The 19,415-nt window shown below is 39.9% G+C and overlaps 1 protein-coding gene across 1 annotated transcript in view; it reads right to left on the bottom strand.

The window, feature by feature from the left end:
• The window catches only part of LOC134794490 (uncharacterized), a 94,594-nt gene that overhangs the window by 32,414 nt on the left and 42,765 nt on the right, over positions 1-19,415 (bottom strand). The window contains exons 2-9 of the mRNA XM_063766303.1: positions 6,234-6,297; positions 5,825-6,035; positions 5,156-5,231; positions 4,763-4,917; positions 4,055-4,218; positions 3,568-3,698; positions 3,166-3,245; positions 2,462-2,640 (exon numbers count right to left, since the gene is read on the bottom strand). Coding sequence (XP_063622373.1) covers positions 2,462-2,640; positions 3,166-3,245; positions 3,568-3,698; positions 4,055-4,218; positions 4,763-4,917; positions 5,156-5,231; positions 5,825-5,903 — 864 coding nt within the window. The 5' untranslated portion in view covers positions 5,904-6,035; positions 6,234-6,297. The remainder of the gene's footprint in view (positions 1-2,461; positions 2,641-3,165; positions 3,246-3,567; positions 3,699-4,054; positions 4,219-4,762; positions 4,918-5,155; positions 5,232-5,824; positions 6,036-6,233; positions 6,298-19,415) is intronic.

Below are 19,415 nucleotides of genomic sequence, written 5' to 3'. Positions count from 1 at the left end.
GAATCAAGGCCGTGAAAACACACTTGTCGCGTGTCGTCGGGAACCAAAGGTTGACGTATGAGGAATTCTCGACGATTTTAACCCAAGTCGAGGCTTTGCTCAACTCAAGGCCCCTCACTCCTCTTAGCACCGACCCCAACGACCTGACGGCTCTGACTCCCGGTCATTTCCTCACCACGGAGCCCCTGTCGGTCGTGCCTGAGGAAGACCTATCAGACGTTCGTGTTAGCCCTCCCCAACGCTGGAAGCTGCTTCAGAAGATGCACCAGGACTTCTGGAACAAATGGTCGAAGGAGTATATGCATACTCTCCAGCAGCGGATGAAGTGGCACGATAGGCAGCCCAACGTCCAAATTGGTGCACTAGTGCTCGTTGTGAACGAGCAGACGAGCCCAATGAAATGGCCCCTGGGTCGCATCATCGACACACACCCCGGATCCGACGGGATCTGTCGTGTGGTTACTGTGCGCACGGCCACAGGGTTGTACAAACGGCCTGTGGTCAAACTGTGCCCACTGCCTGCGTAGTCGCTTTAGAGCGCTACCTTTGTGTTGTCCATTTTTTCGTTTTAGTCTTAATATTATCGCACTTACCTTACTTTATTGTTTCCTTTTCGCTTAGTCAAAATACAATGCATTTTGGTGGGCGGAATGTTCAGCTTTGGCTTTGTATTTTTAGGATTATTTTTTGTAAATACTGTGGCAACACCAAAGTCACGGTTCGAATTTAAATATTGCTCTGTCACAAGCTGTCAGAGCCAGTATGTCATGAAACGAATACCAGTTCGCATCGCCTTTCGCTATTCTCGTTAATTTTCTCGCAATTTGTTAAAAGCACTACTGCCAATCTCTAGACTCTTTAAAATCAGTGCTGTGTAGCCGAAGGACGCCGTGCCCATCTGTGCAGTGGAGAATCCTAGGTCTAAGTTGGCCGACTGAAGGTAACGGTTCTGAGCTTACCTCTAGCTGGCGACAAGGGCAGCCCGGACCACCACCAACAGTCCACAACGGAGACCAACGGTTCAACCCACAACCACCGGATTGCAAAGGTAACTTCGTCTCACACTATTTCGCACTTTAATTGAATTTCATAGGTTAATTCTAGCATACAACAACTTTCTTGCTCAACCAGCCCCTAAACTTATCCCCTCTCGTCCCCTCTTTACAGTCCACTCTTTCGTCAGTGAACACAAATATTTAATTATTTTACTGATAGTTTTAAGGAACTGCCATTTAATTTATTAAAAAAAAAATTTGACTTTGTGTAAAATTGTGCCATATACTTAGATTATAGGAATGCATGTATGTACACATATAGCCAGAATATAGCTCTATGGGTAACGTATTGAATATTTGTACGCCATATTATGGTAAAATAAGGAATGAGACTGAAAACTTTGTATAACCACCCATTGTACCCTTATTTATGCAAATAAATATTTTTGATTTGATTTGATTTGATTTGACGAGTAGGTTTAAAATTAAATATAGTAGACTATATAGAATAGGGACACCTACTTCCATTCATATATTGTATAGTTGGCTAAATATGTTATATTAACACATGTGTTAAAAGTTAAAACTGTTATAAATAATTTTAAAAAATTCGTACGCCAAATGAGTTCATCTGAAGTCAACATTCAATACTAGACCTTGCATACCCAGAATTAGAGCATTGATTGGCTCAAACTGTTTCGGATCCGTTCGGGCCGGTGTTAAGTACCCGTGTAAACGGAGATACGTATCTGAGAAACGTTTCTTGGGAACGGTCCTTGGATACGTATCCGGATCCCGGCGGTTCCGTGTAAACCGTGTTCTTAGCACCGCCGGTCTTAAGAACACGGGTATTCGTTTCGGCGTGTAACACGGATACCGGGAGCCCTATTCCAGACACATGATTCAGAAACAAATATTAACTAACACAATTAAGCGACACCCATAAATTTAGTGCAAGGTTTAACCGATGTTTAAATTGGCGCTTAATAAATGCTCTTTTAAAAGAAAATAATAAGTTTAGGTAATTAATACCTTCGATAAGTTTAAGAACATCTATATCCAATTATGCTTTTTGCTAAGTCGATGCCACGTAATAAGTTTACCGATTTCTCTAAAAATTTCGACTTAGTTGATCATTCTCGGTTACTTGTTAAATCATATGAATCCTGTACACAGATACCTCTAGAGGTGGTTTAAGTCCTATATTCTAAATTGAAGCCAGGTTCGACTTTATACAGTCATTCTGAAAAGCTATATGTACTTCTAAGTAGGTACTTGAGCGTTGATTCGGGAGTGCAACAAGGTTCTCATATAGGACCGCTATTATTTATCTTATGTGGCATGGGTTCGTGATCTGCTCGATTAAGAGACGTCTTGTTTATGCTTGTGACAATTGTGACACAATAATATATGAACTTATAAATTTAAACGACTACGATTCTAATAATTCTTTGACGGAAACTTACATGTGTCTCAGCATGCGTGTCCTGTTTCCTGAATTTGAATAGCACCACGTGTCCGTGCGGCAGCGCCGCGCAGAGCCGCCTCGACTCCGCACACAGCGCCGCCTGCTGAATAGCTAAGGGAGAATCTTCGCTGCCGCCGCCGCCGTAGCCGCCAGACACTGAACCGCGTCGCTCAAATACTGGGAACAACCAAATTGTTACGGTCTTTAATGAAAAAGGTACCACATGTATTCGCCCGAGAAGGTGAATTTTTCCACTTTTTTTTTTAATTCAGGTACTTTGCATTGTCTAAGTTATTGATCCTTCATATCATCGGCCGTAGCCTCTTTAAGCCCAATATGCTTTTGTAGGCTGACAAAATGTAGTCATAATAACCACCTCCTAGCTCAGGTTCTTCAAACAAATCAAACGTTATGTCTATTAACAGGTCACTACGTTGTTATTTCTCTTGTTAAAATAGATAGGGCCTTTTAAAAGGATATAAATGGTTCCTTGAAACTGCAATCAATGGACCCTAAGTCAGCTTAGTGTGTATTGGCTTAAAGTTATGCCAACTAGACTAGAGAGAATATGCCACAATAATTTTAATGCAAAATTCTTTACACACTTTAATTTAAATGGCCTTTAATGTACCTTAGTTAATAACGAATTATTTTAGATGGTATATCTAGTTAAAAGATATTAAAATATTAGTCGTGACTTACCTTTAGAACACTTTAATTTGTACAAAATTTGTAAGGTCCCTGCACTTGCATCCCAAAATTTTATGCTACCATCTTGATGCCTGAAAAACAAAATACTTGCTTTAGTTTAATTACCAATAAAATTAGATATGTCTCCCGAGGATTGTAAAAACTAAAATACCGCGCATTATTTTTTATTGGTATTTCCCAAAAAAAAATCAGCAGAAGAACATCCAAAGTCGACGCACCACCGAAGAGACTAAAATAAAAGTTACCTTGTCCGTTCAAATAAATAGTGACGGCCAAAATAGCCAAATATATCGGTAAACATCCTTATTTCTATGGTAACAAGGATTTATTTTGTAACTTTGGTCGTCACTATCTACTTACTGCTGACTGTATATGTATATCGATCCCACTCACCCTGTAAGTATAATTTCGCTGTAAGAGCAGGAGGCAGGCGCCCACTCTCCGCCGTTTATCGGCCACTCCTTCTCGCTGAACCCCGTCGCCTTCTTGTTGCCTTGCCGACCCACCGAATAGAAAGCAGGAATCTAGAATGCACATACATAAAAGAATGATCATAACTATGTCCAGTCCCTCCCTATATTACAATATATTTCCTTAATTTTACTTTGTAACCAATAACATACAATTTAAAAAAAATTTGCACAGTGGGATTTTCTTATGATAAATCACGCAACTTGGTGAGACAATTAGGTTTATGGCAGAGCGAAATAAACGTCATATCAGTCTTACTAAATTAGGGCCTACACACGAATTTTTAATTAAAAATCTTAATTCTATGGGCACTGATTATTGCCTACGGTCTCTGGAAATCTTTCAGTGGTCCATGTGACCATCACTAAAGGAGCTGCTAAATATTCTAGAAAGAATATCAGATGATTACCAAGTCTGAAGGGCAGTCGGCGAAGTACGAACAGCACGTGACGGGCGATTCATGTATGTCCATGGGGTAAGGGTTCTCGAAGCAAGGGTAGCCGGGCGTCTGCAGGTCTATCACCACCAGGTCGTTCTGAAGTAGCACCACGATCGCGTACGGCTCTTGGTAATCTGGAAAACACGAGAAAAAATTGTTGTTTTAGATTGCACTTTATAATACTACCGATTTATGTTGAACTTATTGGGGCCTTCAACTTTTGATTAATGGATCCAAGTGATGACAAGGGATTCACAGGGTAAGCGCTAAAGATGACATAAAAAATATATCTCAGGGCCAAGGAGCCATTGCCATTATGGGAAAAGAAATTCAGTTACAATCCTCGCTTATCAGCTACCATTGTTGGTTTTTTTGTAGTTTTCTGTAGTGTATGAAAGCTAAACTCAAATCTTTAAGACTACTGAGACCTTATCTTACTCAAATCATTATTAACCACTAAAGTGAACACTTATCGGATGTGTGTGGACTCTCACAGAGCATGACAAAATCGACTACGGGTTATATCGCAGTTCAGTTACAAATCACGCATCAGCCACCACTAGTGTTGACGTTGCCTCGGCGGGATCTTGAAGACTTTCGGCTTAAGTCCAAGCTTTCTGAAGATTTTCCTCGAATCTTTAAGTCTCTGCTGAGGCGTAATATAAAGTGGACACTTACCGGCCGTATGTGGACTCTCACAGAGCGTGACAAAGTCAACCACACTGTGCTCCATCTCTAAAACTGTGGTGCTTTTGCCGTTGAGGACTGTGATGCTGTGCGTGCGGCCCGCCTTGTCTGTTGGCAGCCCGCCGGAGAATATTACTAGGCTTTCCCTGGAATACAGAGAAGAAAATATTTTATAAACTTCAAAATCTGGAGGCCTTTAAAGGTAAGGTTTGGGGAAACATTTTGTGTGATTGCATCTCTAAATTTATTATTGTTTGATACATAAGTACATGCAGATATGAAGATAATCAATTACGGTTCTATTGAATAGGCATGAAGAGTTGCAAAAACTACTGGCGCCTAATTATTTGGGGTAAAATAAGTAAAAGACTTTTAGAATCTCACCCTGTTTTTGCCGTTTTCCATTCCAGTCTGTGTATAGGTTTGCAAGGTTCTAGTTTTCCATCTTTGTTCGCTTTTGCTGAAAACATAAAAATATAATTGGTTAGGTTAGGTTTGTGTCATTAACCCTCCACCCCAGTGGACCCCAGGCTCCCATGAGCCGTGGCAAAATGTCGGGACAACGCGAGGAAGATGATGAGGTTTGTGTCATTAACATTATACGCGTTAACACTATACAATATACACGAAAATTAATTATATTTATCATACTCATTTTGTTTGCTTGACCCTTGACTTGTACGTACAGTCAGCATCAATAGTAGCGGATGAAATGAAACGACGCGCCAAAAGTAACTGCCATCCTGGAATACTTGTCCAAATAGAGATGTATCTCTATTATGCGCGTTCAAAAGTATTCCTAGATTACAAGTCTAGTTCCCAAGGCTTCTAGTTAGTAATTTAGCTTACCATGAGGATAGGACAGAGATGTGGGCCTAGGTTGACGTGTGTTCCACACCGCCAACGCTCCATCCACATGCGCCGTCATGAATTTTCCATCGTGTTGCCAAGCGGCCGCGCGGATCCCTTCGCCCAGGGTTCCGAGCGAGTCTCGCCGTTCGGCCCAGACGACTTTCGAAGGTTACTAGTTAGTGTGAAAAAAGACTTGCTTACCATGAGGATAGGATAGCGATGTGGGTCTAGGTTGACGTGTGTTCCACACCGCCAACGCTCCATCCACATGCGCCGTCATGAATTTCCCATCGTGTTGCCAAGCGGCCGCGCGGATGCCTTCGCCCGGGGTTCCGAGCGAGCCGCGCCATTCGGCCGCCTTGGCTCGGAGGTCCCAGACTACTACTAGTCCGGTTTCGTAGGCTACTAGCAGCTGGAATGAGATAATGGCCAGTAAATAAATTTAACTTGAGCTGTGTTTTTATATTCTTGATACTAAAATGACAGTTCGATGCTCCAATTTTCAACTAAAATTATACTGATTTTGTATCTCTTTGGAGTAAGTAGTTTTATAATACCTACTACAGATATTTCAATAAACAAGGAATATTGAGTTAAATTATTGACTTACCTTATTGGCATCCAAAGGGTTGTCGCTAATTTCCACTACAGCTCCCGGGTGATTAGTTCTCGTACTGCAACAAACAAAGGCATGTAATTAATTGCTACAGAATTAGACAGAGTAGGAAAATTCAATAACGTAGTGTTTATAATAATATACACCATTGTTCCGTGATGGGAAAGACATACATAATAGTCGAAAAATGGCCGACTCTCTCGCACTTCCAATCATTACATGGTTAGTTGGTTACCTATATTTTTTGTATATTGTTTGTCCGATTTTTTGTTGTTTCACTTGACCAATAAGGAGTTATTGTATTTTATAGTATTCATTAAGAAGGGGGTGGTCTAAAGAAGGTCAAATGAATGTAAAGTAGGAGTGTATAAATGACACACCAAATTTTAATGCTAACGATCGAGAGCAACGCGCTTTTAAGTGAAAAGGTCTCAGCATAGTATAAAAATTAAATCACAATGAAATCGTATATTTTAACAATGCGTTGTAATAGATTTTTATTAACTACCATTACTTCGAAGCAAAAGAAAAGTAATTAAAAAAACAAGAAGCCGAAGTAGGTTCGTCTAAACTGGCGTAATTATGGAAAAGTCACGCCTCCACGAGTAACGTAAATTGTTCTGAATTCAGGCGCTCTTCAATTATTTAATTAAGTTACAATTTATAATCTTACGCATTTTGTGAGCTGCTCGGTGAGTACAGGGTGCAATTTTATTACAGGCTGCTTGATTTCAGGCAAAAGATGACATAGGTACACGTTAATAAAATAACGCAGAAAATGTATAACTCACTAGCGACTCGCCCCGGCGGCTTCGCAGGGGTACACAAAACCTTAACAAACTATACACATTTATAACTCTTCCTCAAGAATCACTCTATTGATAGGTGAAAACAGTATAAAAATCCGTTCAGTACTTTTTGAGTTTATCTCGAACATACATACAGACAAACGCGGTCGGGGACTTTGTTTTATAAGATGTACTGATTAAAGTGTTCAATTCGAGATAAACTAAATTTTAGCTTCTCTTGTATCTTAACGGGAAAAACTAAAAAAAAACTCTCAGAATGAGATTTTTAAATCTGTAAATGCAGTCAGTTCTTCCTTGAAAAAAAGTGTTCTTTCAGCATTTGAGTTTTTAATGTTTACTGTTGTACAGTGATGTGATAAGACGAGTGGCGCCGTCAAGACGCCACTTAAAGAGCCCCTTAGCCGCCGACAAATCTAATAACCGCAGATTGTCCACTGGAGGGTCCGGATTGTGACGTAAGTGGATCACAATCACTGCCTTCCCTTCTATTAGTTGACAACAATAAGGCCCAAATCAGGTCTTTTCAACGTCGAAACGGTTTATTTTTATTTAGTAAGACGGAGTTGTGGAGGCGTATTTAGAAACGCCAATTAATTTTTGATGAAAATGTTAGTGTAAGGCCCGAGTGGACGCTCGAAGCGGAGCGTTCGGCAGGGCGTGCAGCGTGGCGTCGGGCTCACAAGTGATTTGAGCAGCGTGCACTAAGGCCGCTCCTATACGTTTACATTTGTTTAACATGCACGCCGCAAGCCCAGCCCCGCTGCACGCTCAACTCGAGCGTCCACGCAGGCCTTACACTGTGTTCATTCTTTAATTTAGGACTATTACAATGTACTCCAGTTCACTGCAACCGTTCGTAGCTCACTCTCGACGGACCGTCGCCAAGAGTGTACAGTGTTACCACCAGTTTGGCACTGACATAAACGGTATCGAGAACGTGACTTTCTATGCATCTCGCTCGTACTCGCATATTAGTCCGAGCGAGGTGTATATAAAGTAAATTACGTAGACGTTAGCGTATATGTCAGTTTTGGCACTGACAGTGACTCATGGTACGGGCTGGGCGCCCGGAGCCACGGCTTCCGTGGCACATTATACGTCAAATAATTCAAACAGGCCTTTGTTATGTCGAAAAACACTTTACCAACTTTACTCTGAAGAGCTCTGAAGACCGCATTTCGATGGCGCTGTCGCACTTAGTCCAGTGGTTCCAAACAGATATTTTTAACACTAACTATCACCTATTGGGTAGTCTGATTTTACTTCAATCAATGTATAAGAAGGAATATATCTTAGGGACAAGCTCCTTACCCTCATGGGATAACTTGTATAGAAATTTCATTAACAGATCCCATATGCTACAAATCTAAACTATGGTTGCATTTTCCTTTTACTTGACGAAGATTCCTTCTACAAACTCTATCTATCTTCCTAGCTATTTATCCCACATGGTGGCGGGGTCAGCTTTCCTGCTTAACCTTCTCCACTTCGCCCTGACCACGACATTGTCCTCGGAACTTGCAGTCACTCATGTCCTTTAGTACTACATCCTTCCATCTTGTTCTGGGTCTGCCCCTAGATCTTCGACCTGGGATGGAAAGTTGTTGTGCCAAATTTCCTACGTAGTCAGAAGGCCTTCTTTTCACGTGACCATACCATCGCAGCCTGCTCTACAATTCCTTCTACAAAGATGAACGTAAACATTTCAAAACCGCGACACTCTAAGGACACTTCCAATTATTCTGGGGACAACAAAGAGAAGCACACGCACACTTTAATTGTGTTCCGTTGACAACGACAGTGACAGATCCCAGCGAGCTTGTTAATCTTACTGAGAGCTACATTCGTCTTCCTTGTTTACGCACCAGACCGTGGTGAATAAAGCCACAGAGCAGAAAAACTAATAGCTTTGTTTTGGTTAGAAGATATTTGTTTAACAAAATTAATAAATCATAAAATATCTCATTTTAAGCAAAACTCACTGTTTACAAAAAGAAAACAATAACAGAACAAAATTGATTCAATAAAGATATCAATAATATTGATATAACATTGTATTCTCGAGTTCCATTCTTTCTGTATTATTTTCTTCTATTGACGTGTGCAATAATTAGTATTTGTAGTGTATTAATATTAGGGGAGACCGAGGTGAGTTTTGACAGAGGTGAGTTGTGACATAGTCGATCTTTTGGAATCTTTTAACTAAAAACTAGGTCGCAATAGCGCGCGTTTGTTAGTTCAAGTTACGAGCTAACAAACGCACACTGTTGCGAGCTCGCTAACAGTTATTAGATTCCAAAAAATCGACAATGTCACAACTCACCTCGCTCTCCCCTAACTATTAATATGGGGTAGCTGATGGTTGCAGGCGAGACTAACGCTACGTTGCTTAGCTCCATAAGGCCGTCCGCACCATTTTAGGTCATTTCCTAGTCTTACTTCATTTCTTGCGTTGTATATGTAGATAGGTACTGCGTCAGAATGTCACAGTTCGAATGGCGCTATTAGCGTAAATTTCTACTACAAATATATAACAAGAACATCATAATCCATTTCGTTGAGTTAGTTATGTGCGTAATTAATAAAAAGCACAATCATTAACAGCATAAAACTGTCTAATCTCATCGTAATCTAATTCTTAACAAGCCAATCTGTAAGCCACCCTTATAGTCCGCCGGCGCGGCGCCACTTGTTGCAACCCCGCGAGAGACACCCCCCCTCCCCAACCCCCACGGGCCACGTGCTTCGGGCCATGAAGTTGGCGACAGGTTGGAGTTTTGATAGCATGTGCGTGACCTTATCAAGACGAGCTTCGTCTTATAGTGGCACGATTTAGTGCAGTTTATACCGTCACCTAATATATAATGTTCGTCTACTATAAATTATACGTTGAATTTTTGCAGCTAGAACGTGACGTAATTTAAATCGTGATTTGGGTTTGGTATAATAACATAATTGCCGGGAGACCGAGCTTTGCTCGGAAAATATATAAAAACTCAAAAACGCGCGGTTTCCCAGAGATAAGACCTAGCTAGATCGATTTTTCGCCCCCGAGAACCCCCATATAGTAAATTTCATCGAAATTGTTAGAGCCGTTTCTGAGTTCCCCGAAATATCGAAGAATTGCTCGTTTAAAGGTATAAGATTATTAGTATATTACTCGTATACTCGTTTACTCGTATTACTCGTCGTGTTGGGATTGTTGCTAATAAAAGTTCAGACGCGTTAAACAATAAGTCTGAGCGAAATTCAATTAACGCACATTTTCTAGAAGTTGGAGGCAACGCAGTAGCATCACAAGCATATCTCGCTAAATTTGAAACTAATCGTTTCCATGCCTCGTCATTTAGATTAGTCAGTGGGAGAAAACCTTATACTTAAAATAATACAGTCATTAAAGTCCGCTGCTCTGGGACATGACGGTATCTCTTTGGACATGGTGCTTCTTACCCTTCCCCATTCTCTAGGTGCCATAACATCCATAATAAATAAGTCTATTTCATCCTCAGTTTTTCCTGATGCTTGGAAGATGGCATTGGTCACGCCACTCCCTAAAAAAAGTAATGTTAGTAACCTTAAAGATTTGAGACCTATAAGTATTCTACCGTGTTTATCTAAAATATTAGATCGGGTGGTATATATGCAACTGTCAGCTTTTCTTGAAAAAAACAAAATACTTCCTGCCCTCCAATCAGGTTTCCGTAAGTCCCGTAGCACCACAACAGCACTTTTGGATGTGATTGACAACATCTTATCTGCACAAAATATAGGCCAAGGCACGATAATGGCTCTTCTTGATTTTTCTCGTGCTTTTGACGCCATTAACACTCAACTGTTACTGTCCAAAATGAAATACTACGGTTTTGAGTCACATACAGTTGCATGGTTTGCCAGCTATCTTAGTGGTCGTTCGCAGATCGTTAAACTTCAAAATGATAGAGGGGTATGTGCAAAGTCAAAGCCATCTGCCGTCTCCAGAGGGGTACCACAGGGCTCTATCTTGGGTCCACTGCTCTTTATTCTCTATACCGCAGATGTCCGTGATTCCATAAAGCATTGTAAGTTCCATCTTTACGCTGATGATATTCAAATCTACATCTCATTTAATCCAATTAACACAGGACACGCCGTTGCGAAACTAAATGAAGATTTAGACATTATTACAGCCTGGTCAGAGTCTAACTGCTTGGTGCTAAATCCCAGTAAATCTAAAGTTATGGTATTTGGCTCTAAAAATCAAATCAAGCGGATCGAACACCATAAACCAGCAGTTATTATCTCGGGAGAAGAAGTAGAACGTGTATCGGAGGCACGCAATCTGGGATTACTAATGGATGAGTCATTACGTTTCGAGGGGCATATTGCGGAAATTACAAGAACCGCATTTTATAGACTCAAAATACTCTATCGAATTCGGAATTTCCTCAGCGTCGATCTGCGAATCAAACTTTGTAATTCATTAGTACTTTCTAAATTTGACTACGCGGACGTAGTATATGGCCCACGTTTACTAGCTCGCACTGACCGTATAGTACAGAGAGTGCAGAATGCATGTGCTCGTTATTGTTTCGGAATTCCGCCACGAGAGCATGTGACACCATATTTAAACTCAGCAGGTATTCTCAAAATGACATTTCGTAGAGAGCTGCACCTGTCATCTTTGTTGTTTGGAGTTTTTAAAATCTCAGAGCCAGAGTATCTGTTTGAAAAGTTCAATTGGCGCGCAAGTAGGTCGAGCTTGTATGGCATCAGATCGGTTTGTAACGAATTGGTATTACCACGTCACCGTACTGCTGCATTTCGAGGTAGTTTCAAATATACAGCAACAAAATGTTGGAATAATATACCTCCACCTCTCAAAAACTTAAACACAGTAAGTAGTTTTAAATTGCAGATTAAACAACGTCTTATAGCAATACAAAACACGCTACCTCCTGGTACTAGAGCCACGCCGTCATATCTAAAATAATGATATATTTATGCACCATATGTCTTATGTCTTTATTTATTTATTTTGTTTTACCTTTATTAATTATATTTACACTCATAATCTATCTTATAAGATCATATACTTCCTTCCATATTATTATTCTTTATTTTCTATTCAATTCTACTTACACCATAGGTACTAGCAATTATTCTGTCCAAATTCTAATACTTGTAGTTTACTTACACTCATAGATACATATTTAACATAACTTTAAGCCATTTAGTTTCCGACTAACAGAAGCAAGGGATAATGTATCAAAGGTCTGCCTGAAAACCAGCGTTGTAGTTAATACACTGCAACATTATGCTGAGGCAAGCTCCTATTTAACACTCATGAATATTTCTCCCTTAGATGTGCAACTCAATTTCTTAGTTTTTAAGTGTAAATTTAAGATTTATCTGTAAAATGTGTTACACTATTTGTTATATAACTCTGTCATTTCATGTGATGTTGAATAAAATTGTTCTATGTCTATGTCTATGTCTAAATTAACGCGCTAATGACAGCGAACTGATACGATTGCAATATCATTCTAATATCGGTTTGATATCAGAGCACGTTACAAATAGTTCGAACTGACCTGAAAGTCACATCATAAGCACAATGCTAGGGAATAGCCGGAATAGGGTATTTGACTGTATTTAAAATAAATTAGTTTTTACTATGCATGAAATAAAGCACCAGAAGAGTAATACAGAATATGTTTCTGTATTACTCTTACAATAAAATAACTACTGTCCATAGATAGAAGAGTAATACAGAATATGTTTCTGTATTACTCATCTATGGACAGCAGTTATTTTTAGACACAATTTCTATTTTAAAACGCGTATAAAATAAAACTATAAAACGTAGGTAACTTGATCATGACGTCACATGCTGATGTTTCATATATATTCCATAGTAACATCGTTTTGACAGTTCGAAAAAAGAAACTGATTTGACTAGTAGTCAAGTAAGTACCCTATTATATTGAATCTGTGGCCCGACACGAATACGCCGAGATTATTCGCTGTCTGACACTGGAATGACCTAGTGCCGGCCAAGTGGACACTCCAATGTCAAGCCTTCAGCACCAATCTGAAACGTTATAACCTGTCTACAGCCTGTAACTCAAACAGGCTAAGAAGGCAACACATTCAATTATTATCTAATCTATTTACTCGAACAACATGCTTGCTTACTGGTTTAGTTCTTTTTTTTATGATATAGAAGGCAAATGTGCAGATGAATCTCTTGATGGTAAGCAATTACCGTCAGGCGAGGGATTCCAAGTGCGTTTCCGGAATTTAAGATGGAAGTGTGCTCTTTTCTTGAAGGTTTGAAGGTCGTATCGGTTCGGAAATACTTTAACTTCTTGGCTTTTTTTATAGAAGCAGGAATTGAACCTGGGAAATGTGTTTATCTTAAGTTTGGTACCTATCTAATTATTTTGCAGTGATATCGATACCTAATTATTTGTCTTGACAGTAAAAGTTTGTTATAAAGCACTTGGTTTATAATAAAATTCATACATTTTGAATATAATTTTTACTGATACTATTTTCTGAGAGCTATAAATTTTATAGCGTTATCCACGCAAATTAATATCAACCAGTGCATAATGCCAATTTTTTAATTCATCCCCACCATCTCCAACTTATCCATGCTTCAACGTGGAACCTAAATAATGGCGACAATATTGTGCGATTTACGACCCCAGCCACGAGACGACAATGATCGACCATTTGCCACAATGGGCCGTAAAAGATATTACCACCTTTATGATGCTTTGAATGAGATAGCTAAGATCTTTTTATTTTGGATGCAAGGACGACGGTGATTGAATTTTCTAATTGATCTGAGATACGAATAATAATAGCGATTTGGTTTGTTTTGGTTCAAAAACGTAAACGAATGTTTTTGGCACCACCATTGCATGAAAGAGCCATGCAAACTGGTAATTATAGAATTTCCATACAGAAATAAGGACGATGTACGCATGAGTGCGAGACTTTTATGCGTGTCATATAAAGGTTCGCGAATGTGTGTTTGACACGCGTCAAAACCATGCATGTAAGCTCTCAGGGGGCCGATTTTTGAATTTCGTAACTACCTATCACGTAACATTCACGTCATAGGTCAATAAGATGTGCTTACAGCGATTATCGCCAAAATTTTGATCTATTTAGGGCCAATTGCACTAACTATACTAAAAGAACGTCACTCAGCATTTTACAACATTTCAAATATTGGCTTGAGATTTCGCGAGATTGAGGACTTGTGGAATTATTTAGACGAGCTAGATTACTCAAAGCTATGGTTATTTTTTATGGTCCTCAACTAAAGGCTTGACAGATGATTCCCGCGTATCCAACAGGAAAATAACGTTGTGAAATTATGAAACAATAAGAAAATAATTATTTCAAGCTCTCTCTTTGACGGCCACGAGCCACAACGGACCGCAAATAGGTTTACGGTGTTCATTTCAAAAGCTGACATCACACAAAGACAAGGAAGGGGACATTCCCTATGGGCCAAGTTTCGAACATGTAGCATAGCAACACGAGGAGTTACAAACTATGCGTATCTTAAACATGTTGGGACGTAATTATTCATACCGGAAACTAGGGTTGCATCAACTTAGAGGATTTTAATTCTTTTAAAGAAATATATGACTTGGGGCCATCATTTATCTTCAATTATAACGTTAAAATTGCAGCCCGTCTGTAGTATTATTTTAAGTTTTCTTCATTATGTCTAGATTCTGTAATATTGTGTTATTACTAATATTACCATTAATTAATTTTCTACTTAATAATTCTACGCGCAAGGTAAGCGACCTGCGAGCTTACATGGTTTTGACGCGTCTCAAACACACATTCGCGCACCTTTATACGACACGCATAAAGGTCTCGCACTCATGCGTACAACGTACTTATATAGGTAGGTAACTAACTGTATATAAAAAAGTTATAAAAAAGTAGAAATTCTACACAAAGAGGCTTAGCGGTCGTGCGGCGCATAGGAAAGCAGTTCCACGTGAGGAGACTTAAGTATTGACAACCCTATCGCTGTTACCACATTGTGGGGTTGATTTATATGAACTGCCGACCTATTCGCAAAACATTTTCTCTCAACTATGCATTGTTACAGCTGCCAGCAAGATGAAGTCAAGATTCATATAGATATACGCACACACACAAAAATATGACCTTTAATAACAGCAGGATTTTGGAATGAGTGTTTCTTATTTCGTACCGAGAGTTGGTTCAACAGCTAACTGTTTGATTGACCATTTTGACCAAAGAGTGTCTTAAATCTATATCTTAAAAACCGTGCACTTAAATCATTTAGATATTTTCTATGTAGCTGATCATTCACTTCAACTCCCCTGTCGACACATATTAAGGGGCCCACTGATTAACAGTCCGCCGGACGGTATCGGCCTCAGTTAGAACAAAATTTTGACAGTTCCGAACAACTGACAGGCCGATACCGTCCGGCGGACTGTTAATCAGTGGGCCCCTTTAGGGATTATTAGATCTATCGTTTTTCAGGACACTTTCTGCTAAGAGGGACAGATAAAAGTATATGGTGTTTCCCTGTCCCTCCTAACAACAAAAAAGCGGAAAGTGTCTGTCGAATAGATAGATCTAATATAATTTGAACATAATCGGAGGTCATACCTGCGCTGGTTGATTGTGACGATGTGTTTACAAGGATTGCGAGTGAGGGTCCGGAAGGGTCGATTCGCACGACCTGGCTTATTATAAACCGCCCCAGTTCGCAGCTCGAATGTAATCGCTTTGTATATTCCACTTTATAATGTGGAAAATATATTTTGTCAGTTATTCTGAATATCGGAAATGACGTAGCATCGAACGGTTGTAGAATAATATTTAACGTTGACTTTAGGAATCGTTTTGAGCTTTCCAGTGAGATAAACATATTTACTGTTGATTATATTCTTTTAAACTTGTCCATTATGCTTTATATCTTAGATATGTAGGTACTTACAGGAATATATGTGACTGAGTTAATAATTAAACATCAGGTTATATTCTGGGGATCTATAGAATACAGTATACATACAGTACAAGTTATTAAATAATCGGAAAAGCGCATGAGGCAATTCTAAAGTTGCACAAGCCCGTAGCCTAAGCCCATAACTGCATATCAATAGGCGCGTTGTGTGTTTGTTTGCTATACAAAAATAATCTCTTTTCTACAGTTACGACAATATTAATAGACACTAGAATCTACTATGTATCGCACGCTTCAATAGAATACTGTGTATCGTCTAGCATGTTCATAACCTATTCAAAGGGACATCTCACTGACAATGACATGAAACTGGCGTCGGGCGGCTATCGCTGTCCGGTGTCGCGACACGGCTCCGAGACAGCCACTGCGACTTGTTAGACAGCCCTATTGTCCGCGTCTCGCTTCACAACACATGTCGACACAAGTCCGCACAACGTCCCGATTGCCTATAAAGTCAGTACCTAGATGGCTTAATCATCAAAGGAAGCGGGAACTGGAATGCCATAAAGAAATTCACAGGAGAACTCAAAGCAAAGGCAATAACGGAATGTTAGAAACACGGCAGTTACGCAATTTTCCACCCGGCGCTTCACAAGGATGCTTAGCTCCGCCATTACATCGCCTGGCTTCAGCCGAATGGTAATTCTTTATGATTTATATCGCTTGAAGAGGACGCGAACAAACGCGCCTTTTCTTTCGGCTCTCGACTCGCTTTTTATTGCCCCTCGAGATACCTTTGTGCGCGGACACGTCTGCGGCGGACGTCGTTAGTACGCCGGTAATTTAAATTGTGGAAAATATCTGACAATAGCCGCGGAGACAACCCTGGGGGTCTTTAATTATCACAGCGTTACCATTGGCGGTTGATAGTCGCGCGCGCCAATAAGGGGGCGTTATTTGAATTGAGAACTCCGACGGCAGGTAACAGGGTTGGCACACGCCCGAGGGTGTGTTATAACGATCTTTATTGTTTGTGCAGTTAACACTTACAATATGGCGGAGCGGGTGAGCCCGCGGCGCGCAACTTCGCCAATTAAGACGATTGTTTATGAAGCAGAGAGCGTAGGCTTAGCACCTCGCGCGGACGCCGGCGGGGGCGTCGTTAAACCGAATTACTGAGGTAAATTCATAATAATATATTGCCGTTTTTGGGCTTAAAAGCGGCAGTGGACGTTAAGGATAACTAATGGTTCCGGGAAATGAGACTTTTATATTAAAGCGACGATTTATATAGTCGGACCAAGCTAACTCTGTGGCGACTTTGACTTGACAATAATAAACGTTGTATTTTCATAGAAATTAGACATTTATGTTGACACTTCACACTTTGTCATTACAAAGTCTGTGCATCGTACTTTTAAGTGCACATATATGACTAAAACACAACGCCTAAGACACATCATTGTACCTATATAAGCTGCGTCAAGATTCTGTGTGGTAACAAAGACACAGTACTAAATATAATGAAACCTTATATGTGATATAAACCCTTATTTATAATATACCTCTCGAAAGCGTACAAGTAAATAGAGCGTAGGTATACATAAACAAGCATAACGTAAGTCTTGGGCGTAAGTAAACGGTGTAGCCCGCGAGTGTTCCAGCAATTTGCTGGTTGTTGTCTGAGCAAACAGGCGGTCGGGTATAATCAACTCTTCCTCTACAATTATACCGACACTGTTGATGGATCTAATTTATCTTCGCGTAACAGTTGTAGTGGGGGAAATTAGTATGGTTAAAGTGTTTATTTTAATGAGGATGTAGGAGGTTGAGAAGATATTTAATACTTTTTGAATTAACAAACGAAAGTAAGAGTAAGGAGCTAATGAGTAAGAAGTATGTCAATGTTAGAATAAATATCAATGATATAGGACACCCATTTATCTCGTCGGAATGACAGGGAGTGGACATGGTAACATGGTAACAACAAACGAACGGGGGGTACACTACATAATTCAGAAATATTTTATGCCGAATTTTAAAATATCGAATTTTATTATTCCGATTTTTAAATGCTCGACCCATCAAAATTCCGATTGTCGTAATTACCGAACGATGAAAATCACGAAGTTTTATATTTCCGAATAGTAAAACCGACGAGATTTTAAATTCCGAACCACATAATTCCGAATATAACACTTCCGATAGGGAAAAACAGCGAATTTAACATTTACGATTTTTGATATCACGAATTCCGAATTGTCATAATTCCGAAAGTTTGAATTCCGATTTGACGTGATTCCTATTTTTTAAATTCCGAATAACGATATTCCGAATTTGTTGTTAATAAATAAAGGTACCTACGTTTCTACGGGGGGTAGCAGTTCTAAGGTAACCAAAACCTACTTTTTTAAAAACAGTTATTTACTGTAGGGGTCGCAGTTCTAACCTAACCTAACCCACTTTTCTAGTAGCAGTTGGTTTCTGTGAAGGTCGCAGTTCTAACCTAATCCACTTTTCTAGTAGCAGGTGGTTTCTGTGAAGGTCGCAGATCTAACCTAACCCACTTTTCTAGTAGCAGTTGGTTTATGTAAAGGTCGCAGTTCTCACCTAATCTAACCTACTTTTCTAGTAGCAGTTGGCTTCTGTGAAGGTCACAGTTCTAACCTAACCTAACCTAACCCACTTTTCTAGTAGCAGTTGGTTTCTGTAAAGGTCGCAGTTCTAACCTAACCTAACCCACTTTTCTGGTAGCAGTTGGTTTCTGTGAAGGTCGCAGTTCTTACCTAACCTAACCCATTTTTCTAGTAGGAGTTGGTCTCTGTGAAGGTCGCAGTTCTAACCTAACTTAACCCACTTTTCTAGTAGCAGTTGGTTTCCGTAAAGGTCGCAGTTCTAACCTAACTTAAACCACTTTTCTAGTAGCAGTTGGCTTCTGTGAAGGTTGCAGTTCTATCCTAACCCACTTTTCTAGTAGCAGTTGGCTTCTGTGAAGGTCGCAGTTCTAACCTAACCTAACCCACTTTTCTAGTAGCAGTTGGTTTCTGTGAAGGTCGCAGTTCTAACCTCACCTAACCCACTTCTCTAGTAGAAGTTGGTTTCTGTAAAGATCGCAGTTCTAACCTAACCCACTTTTCTAGTAGCAGTTGGTTTCTGTGAAGGTCGCAGTTCTAACCTAACCTAACCCACTTCGCTAGTAGCAGTTGGTTTCTGTAAAGGTCGCAGTTCTAACCTAACCTACTTTTCTAGTAGCAGTTAGCTTCTGTGAAGGTCGCAGTTCTAACCTAACCTAACCCACTTTTCTAGTAGCAGTTGGTTTCTGTAAAGGACGCAGTTCTAACCTAACCTAACCCACTTTTCTGGTAGCAGTTGGTTTCTGTGAAGGTCGCAGTTCTAACCTAACCTAACCCA

The sequence above is a fragment of the Cydia splendana genome, chromosome 10 (genome assembly GCF_910591565.1).
Source record: "Cydia splendana chromosome 10, ilCydSple1.2, whole genome shotgun sequence".
Taxonomy (NCBI): Eukaryota; Metazoa; Arthropoda; class Insecta; order Lepidoptera; family Tortricidae; genus Cydia; species Cydia splendana.
This window is presented reverse-complemented; position numbering and strand designations above follow the sequence as displayed.